This window comes from Balaenoptera borealis, assembly GCF_965194805.1.
Source record: "Balaenoptera borealis genome assembly, chromosome: 2".
Classification (NCBI taxonomy): domain Eukaryota; kingdom Metazoa; phylum Chordata; class Mammalia; order Artiodactyla; family Balaenopteridae; genus Balaenoptera; species Balaenoptera borealis.
This window is the reverse complement of record NC_138867.1, coordinates 117,389,564-117,409,501: the sequence shown is the minus strand read 5'-3', so window position 1 is coordinate 117,409,501 and position 19,938 is coordinate 117,389,564. Positions and strand designations below refer to the sequence as shown.

At 39.4% G+C, this 19,938-nt stretch overlaps 1 protein-coding gene across 1 annotated transcript in view; it reads left to right on the top strand.

Moving 5' to 3' along the window:
* ETF1 (eukaryotic translation termination factor 1) overlaps positions 1-19,706 on the top strand; it is a 28,226-nt gene extending 8,520 nt beyond the window's left edge. Inside the window, exons 3-11 of the mRNA XM_082382079.1 lie at positions 9,845-10,020; positions 10,407-10,546; positions 13,371-13,509; positions 13,840-14,030; positions 14,874-15,003; positions 15,534-15,689; positions 16,096-16,160; positions 16,965-17,112; positions 17,394-19,706. Of these exons, the coding sequence (XP_082238205.1) occupies positions 9,845-10,020; positions 10,407-10,546; positions 13,371-13,509; positions 13,840-14,030; positions 14,874-15,003; positions 15,534-15,689; positions 16,096-16,160; positions 16,965-17,112; positions 17,394-17,476 (1,228 nt within the window). The 3' untranslated portion in view covers positions 17,477-19,706. The remainder of the gene's footprint in view (positions 1-9,844; positions 10,021-10,406; positions 10,547-13,370; positions 13,510-13,839; positions 14,031-14,873; positions 15,004-15,533; positions 15,690-16,095; positions 16,161-16,964; positions 17,113-17,393) is intronic.
* The last annotated feature ends 232 nt before the right edge of the window (positions 19,707-19,938 follow it).

Sequence of the window (19,938 nt, the reverse complement as noted above, 5' to 3'; positions counted from 1 at the left end):
ATACATTTTGGCTCCTCACAACAGCTCTGTGAGAAAAGCTGTTACTGCTATTTCATGGATGAAGAAATTTGAAGTACAGAGAGATTAAGTAGCTTGCCTAGTATCACAGTCTAGTACGGGGCAGTGCTAGTAGATTCTGTTCCCACTTTCATGATTCCAGAGCCTCTGATCCTAACTATTGTACCACACTGCCTTGCTCTTTGATTAGTATTTCTTTTGCTGAATAGAAACATCTATTCTCTTCTGAAAGGAGGATTCTTGTCCAAGGAGATCTGCAGTTTACTAGAGGGAGCAGATCTGTGGAGACTGAGGCGTAAAGATAAAAGGGAAGAGGCACGCTGTTTGCAAATGTACCCTAGGAAGAATTTGGGTACTGAACATTTTTGTTTTTGTTTTTAACATGTTTGTTTTTAATGAGGATCATTGGTGAGGGAAAAAACTTAAGTTTTAAATCCTTCCCCAGAAGCTCATTTGTGTATTAGAAAGAAGATTAACAGGAAGGCTGTGGCTTTTCTTTTATTCAAAAAGTACTTGCATAGTGGCCAAGAAAGATAAGAAGTGGACTTTCTCATTTATACAGTCCTGTGTAGAACACTGGTTGTTAGTAAGTCCCTAATGTTGGTTGTGATTGATATCTCCTGGCTTTGCACTGATGTGAGAATGCGAGAGAAATTTTCCAGCTTCTGCTGCTCCCTGGTGGAATATTCCACTAGGTCGATGTGTTTGTTTTTAGTTTTCTTTTTATGACAAAGTAAATTCCTGTAATTGTAGAAAAAATACTCTACTAGATATATACATTTTTGTTTTGGAGGACAGCAATCCTAGTGCTTTGAGGATAAAATGAACCTTCTGTAAACTTTACTTTCTGTAAAATATTGGGACATCTTGAGTTATTGTATCCTCTAGGATAGAGACTGCTTTAATGTCTCAGCATGTTCAGATACTGGTACTTGTCCCATCTGGTAATGGCATCTAACCCCGAGGTCAGTTGCACAAAACCAATTTCTAGTAACTTTGTCTAGCCTCTTTGAACAGTAACAGAATCCTCCCTTAGTTTGGTATTCTACAAGCTCTTTATAAAAAGCAGCCCCATCCACCTCCTACCTGCATCATAGGTAATATGGGGGACAGGCATCAAGGTGAGGATGAACCAATTAAAGGTGGCAAAAGAAGGCATTCTGAAAGTGTTAGTTTTGTTGTGGTAAAAGACTGATGGGATGGTGTGAGCATTTTAGTGAAGCTAAAGCAGGGACAACTAGTCATTTCTAGGCACATGTTAGTTCCTCTCCAAAGATTGTCAAACTTTTAATTGGTATTTTATTTAGTAGCTTAAAATAAATCTCTGGTGTCCACTTAGAAGAGACTATGTAGAGAAGACCCTATTTTTTATGTTAGCAATTAACCATTTATTCATTCTCAAATGTTTGAGCATCCACTATGTCCTGAAATGAGTTCTGCTTTCAATAAGTAAGTGTTGTTTCACTGTTGCTTGGTGGAAGAGAAAACAGGTCAGATCTTTGAAGTGACTGATAACCAGATAGAAGTGACTGTCTCTGAATTATATCAGAATATTTAACCCATGCCACAGCTGTAAGATGAAGCCACTTAAGCTATTTAAAGTTTTAGAGGGAAATGAATTTCTGTATTTCTCCCTTGTGATAAATTACAAAACAGCTTCTAGTGTTCTGACCATATTGTTTTGAACTGTGTTTTGGTTTGGTTCTTTTGTTCTGTTGGAAGATTTGGCAGGTTCTGTAACCCAATAAAGGTGATTACCACCTACCACAAAGTCAACTATTATCTCCCTCTTTGGACTTACTCAGATTCAAAGAAGACTACAGCACCACCTAACAGTGTTGCTCCCCACCTCACCCCGCCCCGCCCCGCCCAGCTGTGCTGTGCCCTTAATTCTGGCTTTTACTATTAAAGGCAGGGGGGGTAGGGCACAAGAAGCTATCAAGTTCCATCTAGTTACCATTTAGCAATCTGTCTGCTTCCATGCTAGGCACTTGACATATATTCTCTTACAGAATCCTCATGACCTTGTGAAGTAAGGAGAAACTGAGTCCCAAATGGATTTATGTGTAATTTGCCCTAGGTTGTGCCGATAGGACAGGACAAGAACCCAAAATCTGTCTGATTCGGAAACCTTTGCTCATAACCACCCTCCTATTACGTTCCCATATTAAACTCATATAAAACCATGGTGAATAAAATGACAAAAGGAGTAGTAATTGGAGAGGAACTGATTGATTTTCAGCTGGTGATCCATATAATGTAGCTAGCTTAGTGAATCTCAGAAATGCTGTGTCTGAGATTTAAGTTGAGGTTTGTGAGCTTGAAAGGTGATAGGGGAAACCTTGGCCATCTATATCCTAGGCATATCCCAGACAAACATTGAGATGAAAGCTTCTTGGGGGGCATATACTCTTTAAGTCCCAACTAGAGAGTATAGTAGGCAGTCTCTAAAATGCTCCTGGCCCTAACCTGAAAGTAGTTCTGTTATGTAGGGGTGATAAGATGGATGGCAGGGATTTGATGAGAGGGTTCTGGCTGGAAAAAGTTGGGCACATCTGAGCCATCACAATTCACTGGAGTTGTGTTACTGCTAGGGTAAATGACAGCAGCTTACTTGCAGCAATTGGGCTCTGAGTTTCTCTTTAGGTAGGGGTGAGGTCATGGAATCTCCACTTCAGCTGGCTAAGAGGTCCTGCTTAAAGGCATAGAAAGCAACCCAGACACGGTGATTCTTAACCCTAGTTATGCATTAAAATCTACCTGATTCTGTTTAAATCAATCCATTTGAGAACTGAGACTCTCTTAACCCATAATCACTATCACCCTCACTCTCCCTGTTCAAGAGCTATTGAGTCAGAATATAGAGGAAGGGGAGATCCTTTTGTACCTGAGCATTTTTGTTTTGTTTTTTTAGAAAGCTCTCCAAGGGTTCTGGGACTCTCATGCAAATTGGCCAGTGGACAAGCTTGTGGCTACCACATTTTCTTCCTACCTACCTTTTTAAAGTGTTCTTGAGCATTGTTAATGATGAGCACTGGTGAGATCTTTACAGGTCAAAGAGTACCTAGATTTTTCTTTTTGTTTGTCACTCTTATGACCATCTGCATCAGCAGGCTTCTTGAATCCTAAGGCTGGAACCCTGAGAGCCGCAAAGTTACATAAACATATACCCCACAGCCCAGGCTTTGCTCTGCTTACCTTGTGTTTTCTTCTTTAGAGACCTTTCAGTCCTGACAATCTGAACCTTATGTTTCCCTGTCCATAGTGTTTAGGGGCCATGAAACCTTGGATTAGGTAAGTGACTGGTGGTACTACTCTAGGGAGAGAAACTTTCCTTTCAACGGTCACCTTTGAGAATGAGGGAACAGAAGGCTGTCAGCTATTTCTTTAAATTCTCTTCCTTCCTGAGTTTTGTCTAGTATTATTTACTGTCCGTATTTAGTCTACTTAACAGCTACTTCCTTCTGTCTCCCAGCTGTTTTATTTCTCAGAAGTTAGTCCTCTGGGTGGAAGCACTGCTGAATTCTCCTTTGAAAAGGGAAAGTGCCCCTAAAATGATGAGAAACAAGAAGGGATCTGAGAACAGAGGCCCCTAGAGGCCTTACATGGCACATTGTATGTTGTGTCTTATTTTGCTCAGTTTTTACAACCTGCATGTGAATCATTGCTGTATACCTCATAATTCACTGGCTCTTGAATGAGAGCCTTTTGACTTTGGGAAAGGGACATGGTGACAAAGCAGAGGAGTGGATGAAAACTATTAAAATTAAAGGCGTAGTTTGCATACACTGCCAGCAGCTCCTTAGTGAGAGCTTTATTTCTCATTCTCCCCTTAGGACTGTTTGCTCTACTCTTAAATGAAATACTCAGCTTCCTTGGTTTTATTTTGGTGTTTACACAAACTGGTCTAGCAACTTTGATTGGCTTGTGGGGGTGTGGGCGGGAAGGACTGTTTATTTTGTTTGGAAGCTTTCCTGGAAAAACTTTTTTTTTTTTAATTTATTTTTTAAAACCAGAAGCCTCCTTTTTTTTTTAATTAAAAACAATTTTTTTTATTTATTTATTTTTGGCCACGCAGTGCAGCGTGCGGGATCTTAGTTCCCTGACCAGGGATCGAACCCATGCCCCCTGCAGTGGAAATGCAGAGTCCTAGCCACTGGACTGCCAGGGAATTCCTAGAAAAACTTTAATTTGCTGTATCAAACCCAACATACAAAACATCAGAGATTATAATGTGGCCTTTAAATTTCTGAAGTAAAAGCCATCCATTTAAATAATCCTTGTTTCCTCATCCCCAGTCAGGTGTCAGATGAATTCAAAAACTTAAGGTTTCCCCCTTAAGACTGGGTAGGGAGAGGCACAAGGGGAAACCAGTGAAAGGTTATTTTTTAAAATATTAGTCAAAATTCAAAATGAGTAAGAAGCCAAGACTAACTTTCAAGTAGTGTTTCAGATTTAGCAACTTGGTAGAAATCTACCAAACAAAATTTTTGGCAAGCTATACTTCCAAACCATTTTTTTTTAAGTGGAATCCTATAACAAGATTATGTTCTTAGGTATCTCTACCACTTTGTCCTCTCTAGGATGTTAAATGGATGTGAGTGCAAGGTTGCCCAACTCTGTTGCTATACAGTGAAGTTGCTTAATGGATGCTTATCTTCTTAACCTATCTGCAGTGGAAAGTAAATAGCTGCTTATCTTAAGGTCATTGCTTTGTCCTCCACCTGATTATCTTGCTTTAGGGATTTCCTTTAGGCATTTTGGGTTCACTCAGTTAATTTATCCCAACATCCTTTTTAGCCTCAAACTTTACATCCTTTGGGGTTTGGTGCGCATTAGCTTCCTGAGCTCTATGAGCCTTCACCCCTGCTATCCTTGGAGCCCCTTCTCATTACCTTTCCTACTTACTGCCTCTTTGCTAGTTCCATCTCCTAGGAAACTATTCTGTAAATCAGAGCACATGAGCTTTTTAAAACTGAGCCCTTCTTTTGAGAAGTAACTAACTCCCTTGGTCCCTAAAGATTCCAAAAGCCCCGGGGTAGACAAATATGCTCTTTTGAGAATTGTTCATCTGAAAACAAATACAAGCCAGTGAAGCCCATATTGCAACTTAACCTGTCTTCTTTTTTCCTTATCTTGTGTATTTTCATATTACACAGGTGGCACCTACAATCTAGAACAAGTTTGAAGTTAAATTTACTTGCCCAATTTTTCCAGCCCCTCCTAGATAAAGCAAACTCCTTTTCTCCTCTTTGGCCTATAAGATTTGGCAGAACTCCAGAAGGAATTATCAAAAAGTTTTTTGGAAATTCCTCTTCAGGAACTTAGCAAGATAAATATTGGAAGTAAAGCAGTTTGTTACATTTGATAGCTGAAAAATAGGACCCAGAGCATACTCCTCACTGACTGTAAAGATCATTTTTCTTTTTTTGTAATAGAAGATACCAGTTTGTTTCATTTGAGAATTCTTTTTCTATCTAATTCAGAAACTGGAACATGGCCACAGGTAGAATTGTATGAGAGCGTTACATCTGACTTAGTGTAAATGTGTGTGTGCATGAGCAAGGGATTGTTCCGAATCACTCTGGTTTGTCAGTACTGTATTTGAAATTTTAGGTGATTTAAATAATGGAACTAGATATACATTTATATAGATGAAGAAATAACTATAGATCAGGTGTGGTGTGTGGATATGCTTTATCTTATATGAAGTGTATCTTGGAAGCAGCTTTTTTTAATGATCATTTTGCTTGTGTTTGTGGTAACAACTAAAGCTGCTTATCATAAATTTGTTTGATTCTCTGGCTTGGCTAGAATATTTGCTCCCCTATCCAAGGGGTGGCAGCAGAGCACACACCATACTTTACCATGTACTGTCATTAATCGACTTGTAGTTTGTTGGGGGAAGTATCACAAAGGTTGTGAACCAGCCTTCTAGATTTGGAGTAGATACCCCAACAGAAACAGTGGTGCTTTTGGAGACAGACATTAGCTGACAGTCTGAGAGCAACTATTTTGATAGTGGAAGAGCTTGATAGCCAGCTTGTCTCCTTCTAAAGAAAACTTGTCTGACTAAGGGACTTGTGGAATTTACCACTAGGAGAAAACTTTCAAAGGGCAGGGTCTTGTGTAAGTGAGGTCCCTTTCCAATGCTGGTACCAAGGTGCACATTTGTGAAGTTAATTTTACTCTAGAAAGATAGTTTCCAGACACTTCCAGATTTTAAACACCTATAGTTACAAAGCTAATATGAGGGGTTTTCTCTACTTTTTGATGTTGTTCCCCTCACTGTCTCTTCCCTTCTTTCTTATGCCACTTGGCACATAAGCCCATTTGACTTGACACTGTACCCATCTTTCTAATTTCTTTTTCTTGCCAACGTCCACCAGACACTGGATATGTGAGATTACATACTCTTGGTGATTGGGGGAAAGTTTAGGTGTTTCTGGCAGTCTTCCCAATTTATCTAAAGAAAGCCCCCACCCATTTCATTATGACACTAATACTTGTAATGATTAAACTTGTCATAGCCTTTAGGGGCATGATCTGTAAGAATCTCAGGAAGTAACTTTCCTACAGACTCATTAAGTATCATGTAGAAACAGTCTGTAAAATGATAATCACATTTCTTAACATGCTTTGACTCATCAGATCAGCTTTTGCCTTCAAAATATAAATTGACTCAATTTATTTATTTACTTTATTTTTATTGAAGTATAGTTGATTTACAGTGTTAATTTCTGCTTTACAGCAAAGTGATCAGTTATACATATATACATTCTTTTTTTATACTCTTTTCATTATGGTTTATCATAGGATTTCTTTTAATTTATTTATTTTTTATTTTTGGCTGCATTGGGTCTTCGTTGCTGCGCGTGGGCTTTCTGTAGTTGTGGCAAGCGGGCGCTCCTCTTCTTTGCGGTGTGCCGGCTTCTCATCGCGGTGGCTTCTCGTTGTGGAGCACGGGCTCTAGGCGCGTGGGCTCAGTAGTTGTGGCACACGGGCTTAGTTGCTCCGTGGCATGAGGGATCTTCCCAGACAAGGGCTCAACCCGTGTCCCCTGCATTGGCAGGTGGATTTTTAACCACTGCGCCACCAGGGAAGCCTGATAATGTAGTTTTATGTTTGCTTCAAAGAGAACTAGGAATATTGAAATGAGGTATTTCTTAACTGGTGGTGCTAGTAAGTATCTCGAGAATGTCTAGGTACAAAAGATATGTTGCTGGCATCAGTATTAAGGTAAGAGTGAGGCTGGTGGCTGCTCATAAGGGACCTCCCATGTGACAAGGCCTTGGGGGTGTCCTCCATAGGTCAGGGTTTAGTCCTGGTTTTTAGTTGTAGAAACTTGAATTTGCTTGAGTACCCAGAGTTGATCAGACTTTCAGTGCATTGCTCTTTTTAATCAAACTCAAAAGTGATTAATATGTAAAATTTATTTAGAGGTGTGTGTGTGTGGGTGTGACATTGTGTGAATCCAAGGCTCTCGTTTCCCATTGTAAGGATACTTAGGGTGCTAAATTAGTGATTATAAATTTTCGTGGTGAACCTGGAATTTTATTTATTTATTTTTAATATTTATTTTATTTATTTATTTTTAATATTTATTTTATTTATTTTTTTGGCTGCGTCGGGTCTTAGTTGCGGCATGCGGGATCTTTGCGGTGTGGGCTCTGCCTTGTGGCACGTCGGGCTTCTCTCTTGTTGTGGCGTGTGGGTTTTTTTTCTTTCTCTAGTTGTGGCGCGTGGGCTCTGTAGTTTTGCGGCACACCAGCTCTCTCGTTGAGGTGCCCGAGCTCAGTAGTTTTGGTGCGCAGCTTAGTTGCCCCGCGGCATGTGGGTCTTAGTTCCAGGGATCAGGGATCGAACCCACGTCCCCTGCATTGGAAGGCGGATTCTTTACCACTGGACCATCAGGAATTTTAAAGGGGGGGACCAGGATATTAAATTGGTATTTCATCTAGATTTTGGAAAGACTTTTTGCACCATCCTATGATGGCATCATCCTCTGAAGAACCACCAGATTCCAAGCCTCTGCCATAGACTCAAGGTCAAACTCAAGCCTGTTGTCACACCCTTATCAAAGCTTCTCTCTTCATTCCTCAGGGAATGAGGTGTTTCCCAAGAACCCCTTAAAGTGCCTTCTTTACATATTATATAACTAATATTCATTCAGATAATTGAGCACCTACCATATTTTTTTTTAATTGAAGTATAGTTGATTGTAAATCAAACTGCTGTACAGCAGAGTGATTCAGTTATACATACGTATTCCTTTTCATATTCTTTTCCATTATGGTTTATTACAGGATATTGAATATAGTTGCCTGTGCTATACAGTGGGATCTTGGTGTTTATTTTATATATACTAGTTTATAGTTATACTATCTGCGAATCCCAAACTCCTGATTTATCCCTCCCCCACCCACTTTCTCCTTTGGTAACCATAAGTTTGTTTTCTACATCTGTGAGTCTGTTTCTGTTTTGTAAGGAAGTTCATTTGTGTCATATTTTTAGATTCCACATGTAAGTGATATCATATGGTATTTGTCTCTGTCTGATTTCACTTAGTATGATAGTCTCTAGGTCCATCCATTTTGCTGCAGATAGCATTATTTCATTCTTTTTTATGGCTGAGTAGTATTCGTGTGTGTGTGTGTGTGTGTGTGTGTGTGTTTACCACATCCTTATCCATTCATCTGTCGATGGACATTTAGGTTGCTTCCATGTCTTGGTTATTGTAGATAGTGCTGCTGTGAACATTGGGGTGCATGTATCATTTCAAATTTTCGAGTTTTCTCTGGATATATGCCCAGGAGTGGGATTGCTGGATCATATGGTAGTTATATTTTTAGTTTTTTAAGGAACCTCCATACTGTTTTCCATAGTAGCTGCACCATTTTACATTCTCACCAACAGTGTAGGGAGGGTTCCCTTTTCTCTACACCCTATCATTTGTTATTTGTAAACTTTTTGATGATAGCCATTCTGACTGTTGTGAGGCGATACCTCATTGTAGTTTTGATGTGCATTTCTCTGATAATTAGCAATGTTGAGCATCTTTTCATGAAATGTCTATTTAGGTCTTCTGCCTATTTTTGATTGGGTTGTTTGTTTTTTGTTATTGAGTTGTATGAGCTGTTTGTATACTTTGGAAATTAAGCCCTTGTCAGTCTCATCATTTGCAAATATTTTCTTGCATTTAGTAGGTTGTCTTTTTGTTTTGTTTATGGTTTCTTTGCTGTGCAAAAGTTTACAAGTTTGATTAGGTCCCATTTGTTTATTTTTGCTTTTATTTCTATTGCCTTGGGAGACTGACCTAAGAAAACACTGGTATGATTTATGTCTGAAAATGTTTTGTCTATGTTCTCTTCTAGGAGCTCTATGGTGTCATGTCTTGTATTTAAGTCTTTCAGCGTCTTGAGTTTATTTTTGTGTATGGTGTGAGGGGGTGTTCTAACTTCATTGATTTACAGGCGGCCGCCCAGCTTTCCCAGCACCACTTGCTGAAGAGACTGTCTTTTCTCCATTGTATATTCTTGCCTCTTTGTCAAAGATTGACTGTAGGTGTGTGGGTTTATTTCTGGGCTCTCAGTTCTGTTCCATTGTTCTATATATGTTTGTTTTTGGAGCACCTACCGTATTCTGAACACAATTCCTAGCTCTGGGTACACTTTGATTACAGTGGTGTAGCCGCTACCTTTGTGGTCACCTTGAGAGTGATTTATTTCTACTATTTTAGGGGCGTCTCACTTTTAACTCCCTTTACTAATGATAACTCTTTACTTATGTGGTACTTAAACCTCTAATGCTATGCTTTCTTCGACAGCAATGGCACAAGCATGATATCATTGATCATTCCTCCCAAAGACCAGATTTCACGAGTGGCAAAAATGTTAGCAGATGAGTTTGGAACTGCATCTAACATTAAGTCACGAGTAAACCGCCTTTCAGTCCTGGGAGCCATTACATCTGTACAACAAAGACTCAAACTTTATAACAAAGGTAATCTGGAGCTTGATCATTTACCTCCTCTACTTTGTTTGTCTTGGTTGTATTTTCCACTTTGATCCTGCCATGATGCTTTCGGTCACTAGTGTTTTCTTCACCCAGCCATAAGCATTGTCCCTTTGGTCTTTTTTTTCCCCCCTAAGTTATTTTTTGAAAGTTAAGTAGTATTCACTGTACTTAAAATAATAAATCCTCCTTTTTAACACATCTCAAGTTTCAAAATTAGGGAGAGAAATCTGCCTGAGAGATTTACAGATATTTCCACTTTATTTAAATTATGATTTAAAGGGGCAGGAACAACAGGCTGTGGGAACATTTTCTATTAATTGAGGACAATTAGGTGTGGATATAAGTAGAGAAATTGTTTGTGTTCTTTGCAGTACCTCCAAATGGCCTGGTTGTTTACTGTGGTACAATTGTAACAGAAGAAGGAAAAGAAAAGAAAGTCAACATTGACTTTGAACCTTTCAAACCAATTAATACTTCATTGTATTTGTGTGACAACAAATTCCATACAGAGGTAAGAAGTTCATCGAATATTTTCATTACCCCGAAAGAAACCCCATACTAGCAGTCATTCCCAGTCCTCCCTCCCTTCCCCCATACCCCAAGATCTCTCAGCTCTAGGCTACCCCTAATCTGTTTTCTATCTCTGTGGATTTGCTTGTGCTGGGCATTTCAATATAAATGGAATGATAGAATGGGTGGCCTTTTGTGCCTAGCTTCTTTCACTTAGCACGTTTTCAAGGTTCATCCATGTTGTGGAATGTATTGTGCTTCATTCCTTTTTATTACCAAATAATATTTGCCACATTTTACTTGTTTAACATCATTTGATGAATATGTTGTTTCCACTGTTTGTTATGAATAATACTGCTTTGAACATACATGTACAAGTTTTTGTATGTCCATATGTTTTCATTGGGGGCAGGTATATACCTAGGAGTGGAATTTCTGGGTTATATGGTAACTGTTAAACCGTTTCAGGAATTGCCAGGCTGTTCTAATTGTGCCATTTTACAAGGCTGGCTTTTTTTTTTTTTTTACATTATTATGGCACTGAATGATATGATCATTCAGCATGTTTGAGGAAAGTGCTAAGCTGGGTTTGAAGAACTGATTAGAAGCAAAGAAATAATTGGTTACCTGATCTCCATGTCTCCCTATGTATCCATGATACTTGCCTACATTTCTCGCTCTCTTAGTTTTCAGCTCACAAACTGTAAAATCTTTATTAGCAGGTCCATAAGAGCTTCCCCCCCCCCCCATAAAACTTTTGAGTGACAAGAGCTGCCATAATATGATGAACATTAAGGGTGGAAAGGAAACCTCATTAGAGTGACCTAAATCAGTCAACAGTAGAACAATCAGGAATTCACAGCTGGCTCCTAGTTCAGTCTCTTGCCTTTCATCGACCTAGGGGAAAACCTCTACAGTGGAATTAGAACTGACATTTGTCAACATAGTTTACAATGGATGATTTTGCTAACTTGACAGGAAGTTCAGTTCCAGTCAGATCTTGAGCGGTTGCATAGATGGTGGAGACTGATTTTCTCTTGGCTATCACAGCCTCCTTCTGGCAAAAGCTTCATTGGAGAAGCTCTTTGCCACCCTCTCCCACTTAACTGTTGTCTGGTTTGATGAAAGCAGATTTTAAATCTTGTTGATTTAAAATAGTACCTGGTACTCATGTTACCTAGTTTTAGCTTACTTATTAAGTTAGCTTCATTGGTTTTTCTAAACCTTAACTCCTCTTCCAAGACACCATTTCATCGTGCTAGCTTTATTTATTTTGGCTTTAACGTGTCATGTCAATAACTACATACGAATGTGGCATACTAAACAATACAACTTGTGTCGTGTTTAATCGGGATATTTATACATTCTTATAAGGGATAAATCTATTCCCTGATGAGCAGGCTTGTTAAAAACCTAAATTAATCAAGCTGCGTATCAGAGGTTATTGGGATAAGGCAAAATTTTTAACGTGGGCAATATTCATGTCTTTTTTTTAATATCCGCCAACACGTTGTTTTATTTTATTTTTTTTGTTTTGCTTTGTTTTATAAATTTATTTTGTTTATTTATTTTTGGCTGCGTTGGGTCTTCAGTGCTATGCACGGGCTTTCTCTAGTTGCAGCGAGCAGGGGCTACTCTGCATTGCGGTGTGCGAGCTTCTCATTGCAGTGGCTTCTCTTGTTGTGGAGCACGGGCTCTATGTGCACAGGCTTCAGTAGTTGTGGCACGTGGGCTCAGTAGTTGTGGCACATGGGCTCAGTATTTGTGGCTCGCAGGCTTCAGTAGTTGTGCCATATGGGCTTAGTTGCTCCGTGGCATGTGGGATCTTCCCAGACCAGGGCTCGAATCCGTGTCCCCTGCATTGGCAGGCAGATTCTTAACCACTGCGCCACCAGAGAAGCCCAATATTCATGTCTTAATGCTAATTATCAGGCGTGCTTTGGTTAAAGGGTGATTCTTAGTGATTAATCTGCTTTCCAGTCAATTCCTGAAGGAGCTATTTTCTTCCTCAGTTAAATGGTATGGGTAATAATTTCTTAGTGCTAAAGAGGCTGCCACCTAGTAATTAGTCATCCACCAAGTCTATAGAATTTAAACTCCATCATGGAAAGTCTTGCCCATCTATATGGGTCCCAGGACTATTTAAATATTTTCTCTTTCAGGAGGCAGAAATACAATGATATAATGCTAACCCAGAAGGAGGATTTTCCCCCATAAAAATTCAGAATTATTACCTGTAGTACCTTCAATATACAATTGAGTTTTAGATCCTGATATCATTAATGATACTCAAGACATAGTTAAATAAAACATTTAAAAATTAGATCTTTTTATACACTGTTTCTGGGTTTTGTACTCAGTGAGTACTACTCTAGAGTTGATTTACAAGATACTCTTATTTGCCATAGTGAATACCGCCTATTAATGCTGGGGTTATTAATGGTAACAGAAAGTCAACTTTTGGAGGTTAGACTTTGAATTTGAACGTTATTTTCCCTAGACCATCATCAGTCTAAAATCAAGGACCTAGGAAGAATTTGAGCCCTGTAACTCTGTATTAGTTTTGCATTCCTGTGCCTAGGTCAGCTTTGTAAAAAGGCTTCACGTTGATATTGTTGGTTTTCTCCTGCATCTGGTTCAGATTTGTCCATATGAGTTACATATTTATAGCTGAAGTCTATAAGTTACTCCATGAAATGGTTTTTCTGTAGTACTCATACCATTCTAAGTGAGTGGAGAGGGCTTGTATATGTCCTTTTGGATTTTTGTCTTGACTTTAGCAAAGCTTTGAGGTTTATTGTGTGGTACCTGTGTTTGCTTTTCAGGCTCTTACAGCACTACTTTCAGATGATAGCAAGTTTGGCTTCATTGTAATAGATGGTAGTGGTGCACTTTTTGGCACACTCCAAGGAAATACAAGAGAAGTTCTGCACAAATTCACCGTGGATCTCCCAAAGAAACATGGTAATCTAGGAAGAGAACATGAGCACCTTTGCTTTGTGTCTAACATTAAAGAAGCAAATTGTATAAATAGGGGAAAGTAAATCCAGATGATGGGAGAAGCATCATGCAGTGACTCATTGGTGCTTGTGGCTCTTTTGACTAGAGAATTAGTGGTCACTCTGTGAAAGCCAGTAATAGCTTATACCAAACATTTAAGTTAAGGGAATAGTGATTTTCCTCTTTCTCCTTTCCTTGGGGAATAGCATGATTATATAGTTACTTTTTAATTAGCAAGGCATCTTGTACTTCTTAATAATTGACTTTTTCTCTCACCACTTTTCTTTGTCAAAGGTAGAGGAGGTCAATCAGCCTTGCGTTTTGCCCGTTTAAGAATGGAAAAGCGACATAACTATGTTCGGAAAGTAGCTGAGACTGCTGTGCAGCTGTTTATTTCTGGGGACAAAGTGAATGTTGCTGGTCTTGTTTTAGCTGGATCAGCTGACTTTAAAACTGAACTAAGTCAATCTGATATGTTTGATCAGGTAAGTGAGAAGTAGATGCTCCTTTATGTAAGTTTCTAGGTGGGAGTAGTTGAGTTCTTTGAGTGCTGGGACACGCACATCTTTTTTACTTTTACAGTGAAAAATTCTGTGTTAAAAACCTAGCTCTGAGTGGACAAAATTCCATGTGTATTATTAGGAATATTAGGAGATATTCCCCCATGTCTTTCTGGACTTTTTTTCTTTTGAAATCAGCCATTTTTTGGATGGTATCTTTCTGGACCCTATGTTGGCCCCTGATTTTAGTGGGTTGCCATAATTGGCTTTAAAATGGAGTTTGATTTCAAAGAAACTAGGACTGGTTTTTCCTGTCTTTTTCTAACTTATTCCTGGAGGTAAGTAAAGCATTGAACCTCTCAGCAATATGACAGAGCTGATTAAGCCTAAAGTGTTTAATCCAGAAAGCTCTATTGGGTTATGACTTGGGCTGGCCATAACACATTCCCAAGGTGTTCTTCTGGTGTGGGGTAGTAGCATTACAGTAGAAGGCTCACTAAAGAAGCTGTCTTATATACTCTTACCACCTTATATAGCAGGAACCAATAGTTCCTCCTTTCCTTCACAAGATACTTTGTTTTGTTTGTGTTTAATGAGTTAGGCTTTTATAGGTCTGACAGAATGTGTGATATCGTTGGCTAAGGAAGTTTATCCTGGCAGTGTTCTTCAGTGAGACCTATACAAGAGTAAATTGGGCTCTTTCCTCTCCTCTTGAGGCTTCACTGATCATGTTGCTAGTTTTGCATGCCATTAAAAGGTAATGGGTCTTGGTAAGGGTGTTTTGAAGTACTAATGATGTGCTTTTTAAATTTTTTTTAATTGTGTCAGAGGTTGCAATCAAAAGTTTTAAAATTAGTTGATATATCTTATGGTGGTGAAAATGGATTCAACCAAGCTATTGAGTTATCTACTGAAGTCCTCTCCAACGTGAAGTTCATTCAAGAGAAGAAGTTAATAGGTATCAGTGAAATGCAACTTACTTACTGTGAAATGTTTTTGTATGTATATGTGTATGTATATATGTACGAAACAAAACACTGAAAAGGTAAAAGGAAGATTTAGCATTTTAATTTAAGTCCTCAGTGGAATCATTAATCTCTCTTTAGTTGTTAAGTCTAATAAATGTGTTTGTTTTTCTACTGTTTTTACCCTTTGGCAATAGGAACCAAACTTCAGTTAGATTTCCCATATTAATTATCCTTTGTAATAGAGTGATGAATAGAGAGCTCAAATTAAAGATTAATGGGGCCATTGTTTGGCTTTGTTTCTAATTTGACACACATTTCCAAATGATTGTGTATTTGGCCCAACTGTTACCTCTTCAGAGTCATTTTCTGGAGCCTCAACTAGCAGTGTGATTTTTCACTGACATTTGGCACTTACTTATTTTTAAGTTGACTTTTTTCTCTCCCTGATTTTGAGTAAGAAGCTCTGTATCTACAAAAGAAACCTTAATATATGTTCTTAATGACCTGTCCCTAACCACAGGGCGATACTTTGATGAAATCAGCCAGGACACGGGCAAGTACTGTTTTGGAGTTGAAGATACACTAAAGGCTTTAGAAATGGGAGCTGTAGAGATTCTAATAGTCTATGAAAATCTGGATATAATGAGATATGTTCTTCATTGCCAAGGCACAGAAGGTATGAGAATTAGAAAATAAGATGACTATTACTGACCTGTGTATTCAAGAAGCCTGGGGGGGAGATTTGGGAAAGGTGGCTGATTTCAGGAGCAATCAAAAGGCAGATCTATACCGTGTTCCCCAGTCTTTCAGTCTGTATCCAATTGAACTGATAAATGTCTACCTAAGATTGTTAAATTTTTTGAGGACAAGGGCTATATCTTAAATATCTTTGGTGTTTCCTTATGATAGGAGCAGTGTACCTGGTAGACATTCATTCATTGCATGCTGACTAATGTTCTTATGAAAAGGTTGCTAGAATGAGTTCAGGAGCTCTTTCATCTAACCTGATTCATCTCATGGAACTTAAACCTGTTAGTATATGAGAAGCAGGTTAACACATTCTTTTTTCCCCAATGCTGCAGAGGAGAAAATTCTCTATCTAACTCCAGAACAAGAGAAGGATAAATCTCATTTTACAGACAAAGAGGTATGTGATTGGTTTGGTGATCCATACAAGGAAACATAAATCCATATGTTGTTAGAGCCCTGGCAGCACAGAGTAGCATCAGCCTTGGAAAACCAAACCTCATACTTGCTGGCAGTGGGGAGTACCGGGAGGTGGTCAGCTCCTGTATGCCACATACTGATCTGATTCCAAAGAAGGAGGTCAGGTCATGGTTACTGTGGTTCCTTATTTTAAAAGAAAACATTCTCATACTTGAAAAATGTTTGAGAGGAAGATTAAATAGTTCCTCTCCTGCACTGTGAAATCTGTGCTGCTTTCTTCATTTACTTTACCAGCTCTTCTACTACAGCAGCTTCTACAGGTTTGGCCTAACTGCATCACCACAGCTTCAAGTGTTAACCTGGTCAGCACAGGTCCCTTTTAATTGGTAGCTTCTTCAAGTTCTGAGTTGAAGGACTTTGGTTTTTACAAGGCTGCTCCAAAAAGCAGTTCTGGCGTGTCTCGGCTGTTGAATGAGTGCTGCCTAGAGACACTTTATAACAGCCTGACTTCTAGACAACAGGAGGAACCATAAGTTGAAAAACTGCTAAGTGTGTGTTAACATTTCATTATTGAGGCTAGAGCCTGGGGAGGAATGTTGTTTCAAGTAATCAGAATTTCCATGCTGTTGCAATTATATCACCAGAAACCGTAATTTGCTTACAGTTTCACACACATAGATATAATGACAGGGACAAGGAGAATGTTGGCAGGCAAGGGAGCAAGCGTTCCTGTCTTGATATATCCTAATCCCATTGTTTCTGTATCTCGTGGCTGCCCCTGCAGACAGGACAAGAACATGAGCTGATTGAGAGCATGCCCCTGCTGGAGTGGTTTGCTAACAACTATAAAAAATTTGGAGCTACATTGGAAATTGTCACAGATAAGTCACAAGAAGGATCCCAGTTTGTGAAAGGATTTGGTGGTATTGGAGGTGAGTAGCAAATCAGAAAACTAATAGCCAGGGTCTCAGGCCACAGCCTTTTCCTGGCTATCCCAAAATAACGTTAACTTCAGGTGAGGTGTGCTCATCATCCACTGAGGCAGGGGATTGAGGCAGCACATGGCTGCAGGTTCCTTGGTTGGGACCACTTTTTATCATCTCTTTGCTTTCTATAATTCTGCAAGGGGATTGGGCTTCCCTTAATAGAGGGAACGTGCTCCCCACCCCCCAGTTCTGTGAACCACAGCTATTGACTCTGTCTGTTTCCCCAGGTATCTTGCGGTACCGAGTAGATTTCCAGGGAATGGAATACCAAGGAGGAGATGATGAATTTTTTGACCTTGATGACTACTAGGTAGTCGACATGGGTCCGGCAAAACGTGCCTCACCCTCCAGCATCCAACCCAAGGAGCATACCCGTGGTGGAATCCAAACAGATCCCTGCCTTACAATTGGAACATTTCCAGAACTTAGTCCATGAGCATTGGATATTGAAAAGAAAAGCGAAACAAAAACCAGACCCAACCCTACACTTTGGTTTGTCATGGTGTCAGCGCAGCAGCCTACAACTAAGTTCCTAAATGCCACTTTGGACTAATTTAAAAAAGAATCCCAGTTTTTACTTTTACTTGATGGTGAAATTGGTTGCTCTTGTATTTTATGAAAAAAAAAAAATGATTTTTTTAACCTTCATACATAGAAGCAAAATACTTTAACTGCTGTAAACCTTCAAAAGTTAATAGAAATGAGATCATACTGGTTTGTTTCTTATTTTGATTGGAGAAAAATTAAATTGCTGCATTTCGCAGTGACCCATTTACATGGCATTCTCAGCTTAGACTGCATAAGAAGAAATACATGTGGTGAAATGTTGGAACCATTTCTCTCTTGGTCTCTGTTTAATGTTGAAAGGGTGAGCTAATAGGAGGCAGTTTCAACTTCACTCCCTCATACTACCCCTCCCCTCCAGACTGTCAGTTTCAAGGATGCAGATTGTATTGCAAAGATAAACTGACACATGAAGCATTTGGGCCAGTGCTCTGTTTCCTTCCATCTGTTTTGCAGGCGCATTTGTGCCCGGGGTTTGGGAGCCCTTAGCATCAATTGCTTTGACAAGGGTTTGCATAATCTTGCATACTAGAAACCAGCTTGGGATGGATATGATGGGGCTTCTGTGCTATTGCTGGGATTGGGAGAAATAAAACATGCAATTTAAGTGGAAGCAAAGAAATTTAAAGAATATTTTATTTTGCTTGGGTCTGTCCTTGGCAAAAGGGAGGTGGTCATGTTTTCTTGTGTTGGGTGGCATGAGATTATGTGAATGTTTTGATTTTTTAAAAATGAACTGCAAGGTTTTCACAGGAACGACAGACAAGACATGTATGACTGTGCATGTAATTGTAAACCCCTGACGTCCTGGTGGGGTTGGAGCATCTGTTTCAAATACGGGACTTACAAGCACCTCTCATAGGAGAAATTATGGGAGGAGGGTGGGAAGGGCATGGGTGGGAAGGGATGGGACACAGCTTCTGGCACCAAGGACTTAACCACGTTGGATCCAAAAGTGGGCCTGAAAACCTGAAGCTTATGCTTCACAGCTGGGCTGTAAATCGGACTTGACCCCAGCTGACATGCAAGGTCATGGCGTGCCTGAGGTGGTGACAGTGAACAAAGTGTGTAGGACGTGCCCAGCGGTAGCAATGGAAAAAAGTATACCAAATGGACTTTGAAGGACCAAAGGTTTTTAAAAGTCAATTGGTATCACCCCACACTGCTAGGGTAGTGGGGTGCATTTGGTTTTCAAATTGGGTACTTTTAACACTTTAGTGCCTGACTGCTGTTCTTCACTGACTTGACTCAGTCACTCGTAGCTTTATTGGTCTGAACCAGCTCCTTGTTTCCAGGTTACAGACCTGCCTATCGTTCCAATAATCCTGTTTCACTTGAATGAAGGGAGTATGTCTTAAATGTAAAGCTTCTGGTTCTCACACTGTACTCTGAGGTCCAAATGACTGTCTATGTATAACCTGATGTCTCAACCCCCAGTGAGAAGAGTAAATTCTTTGGTATTCACCAACGCGGGAGGCTTCACCGGAGCAGGCTTTTGCTTTGGGCTCTGCTGTTTGTTTGCAGAACACCCAAGAGCGAGCAAACATGCTCTCTTCATAGCAGTACCTTAGGGTTTTGCCATTGTAAATGGGTCTAATGTGATATGACAAGACCAGAGAAATTGGATGTAAATTTACATTTTTGAATATGCTTGTTGTTTCACATGATACATTTAGGGTATGCAGCTCCTTTTGTAGTTTTTATTTTTACTATTTAAGTTTGGAAATGATGCCAAATTTTTGTATTTCTTTAATCAATGTGTTCTCTTTGGTGATATATATTGCATTATATATTGATGTGTGTATCAATATATACTGATATGTATTACACTTACACATACAAACACATAAATAAGAGGGGGTGAAAACCGTAGCCTTTGCATTCTCTATAGCCTCTACGGAGAGATCCTAAGCAGCAAAATCTTGGTGTTGTGATGTACAGAAATGGAGAAGAGTATTAAACCATATTTAAGAATATACTTTGTGTGCTTGAGATTCTTTAGGACTGTTCCTAAGAAAGGTCTGAACCGTGGAGAACAGTGAGTGAGCTCTCTAAGGCACATGTCAGTTTCATCAGTTACTAACTTTTCAGCCTTAGATTTAGTTGTCTTGGGCTACATTTGCCTATAGAAGGTTATATGCAAACGGTATCTGAGGTCATGATCCCAGTGTTAACACCAGAGGAAAGAGGTTCCAGTTGCTAGGGCCA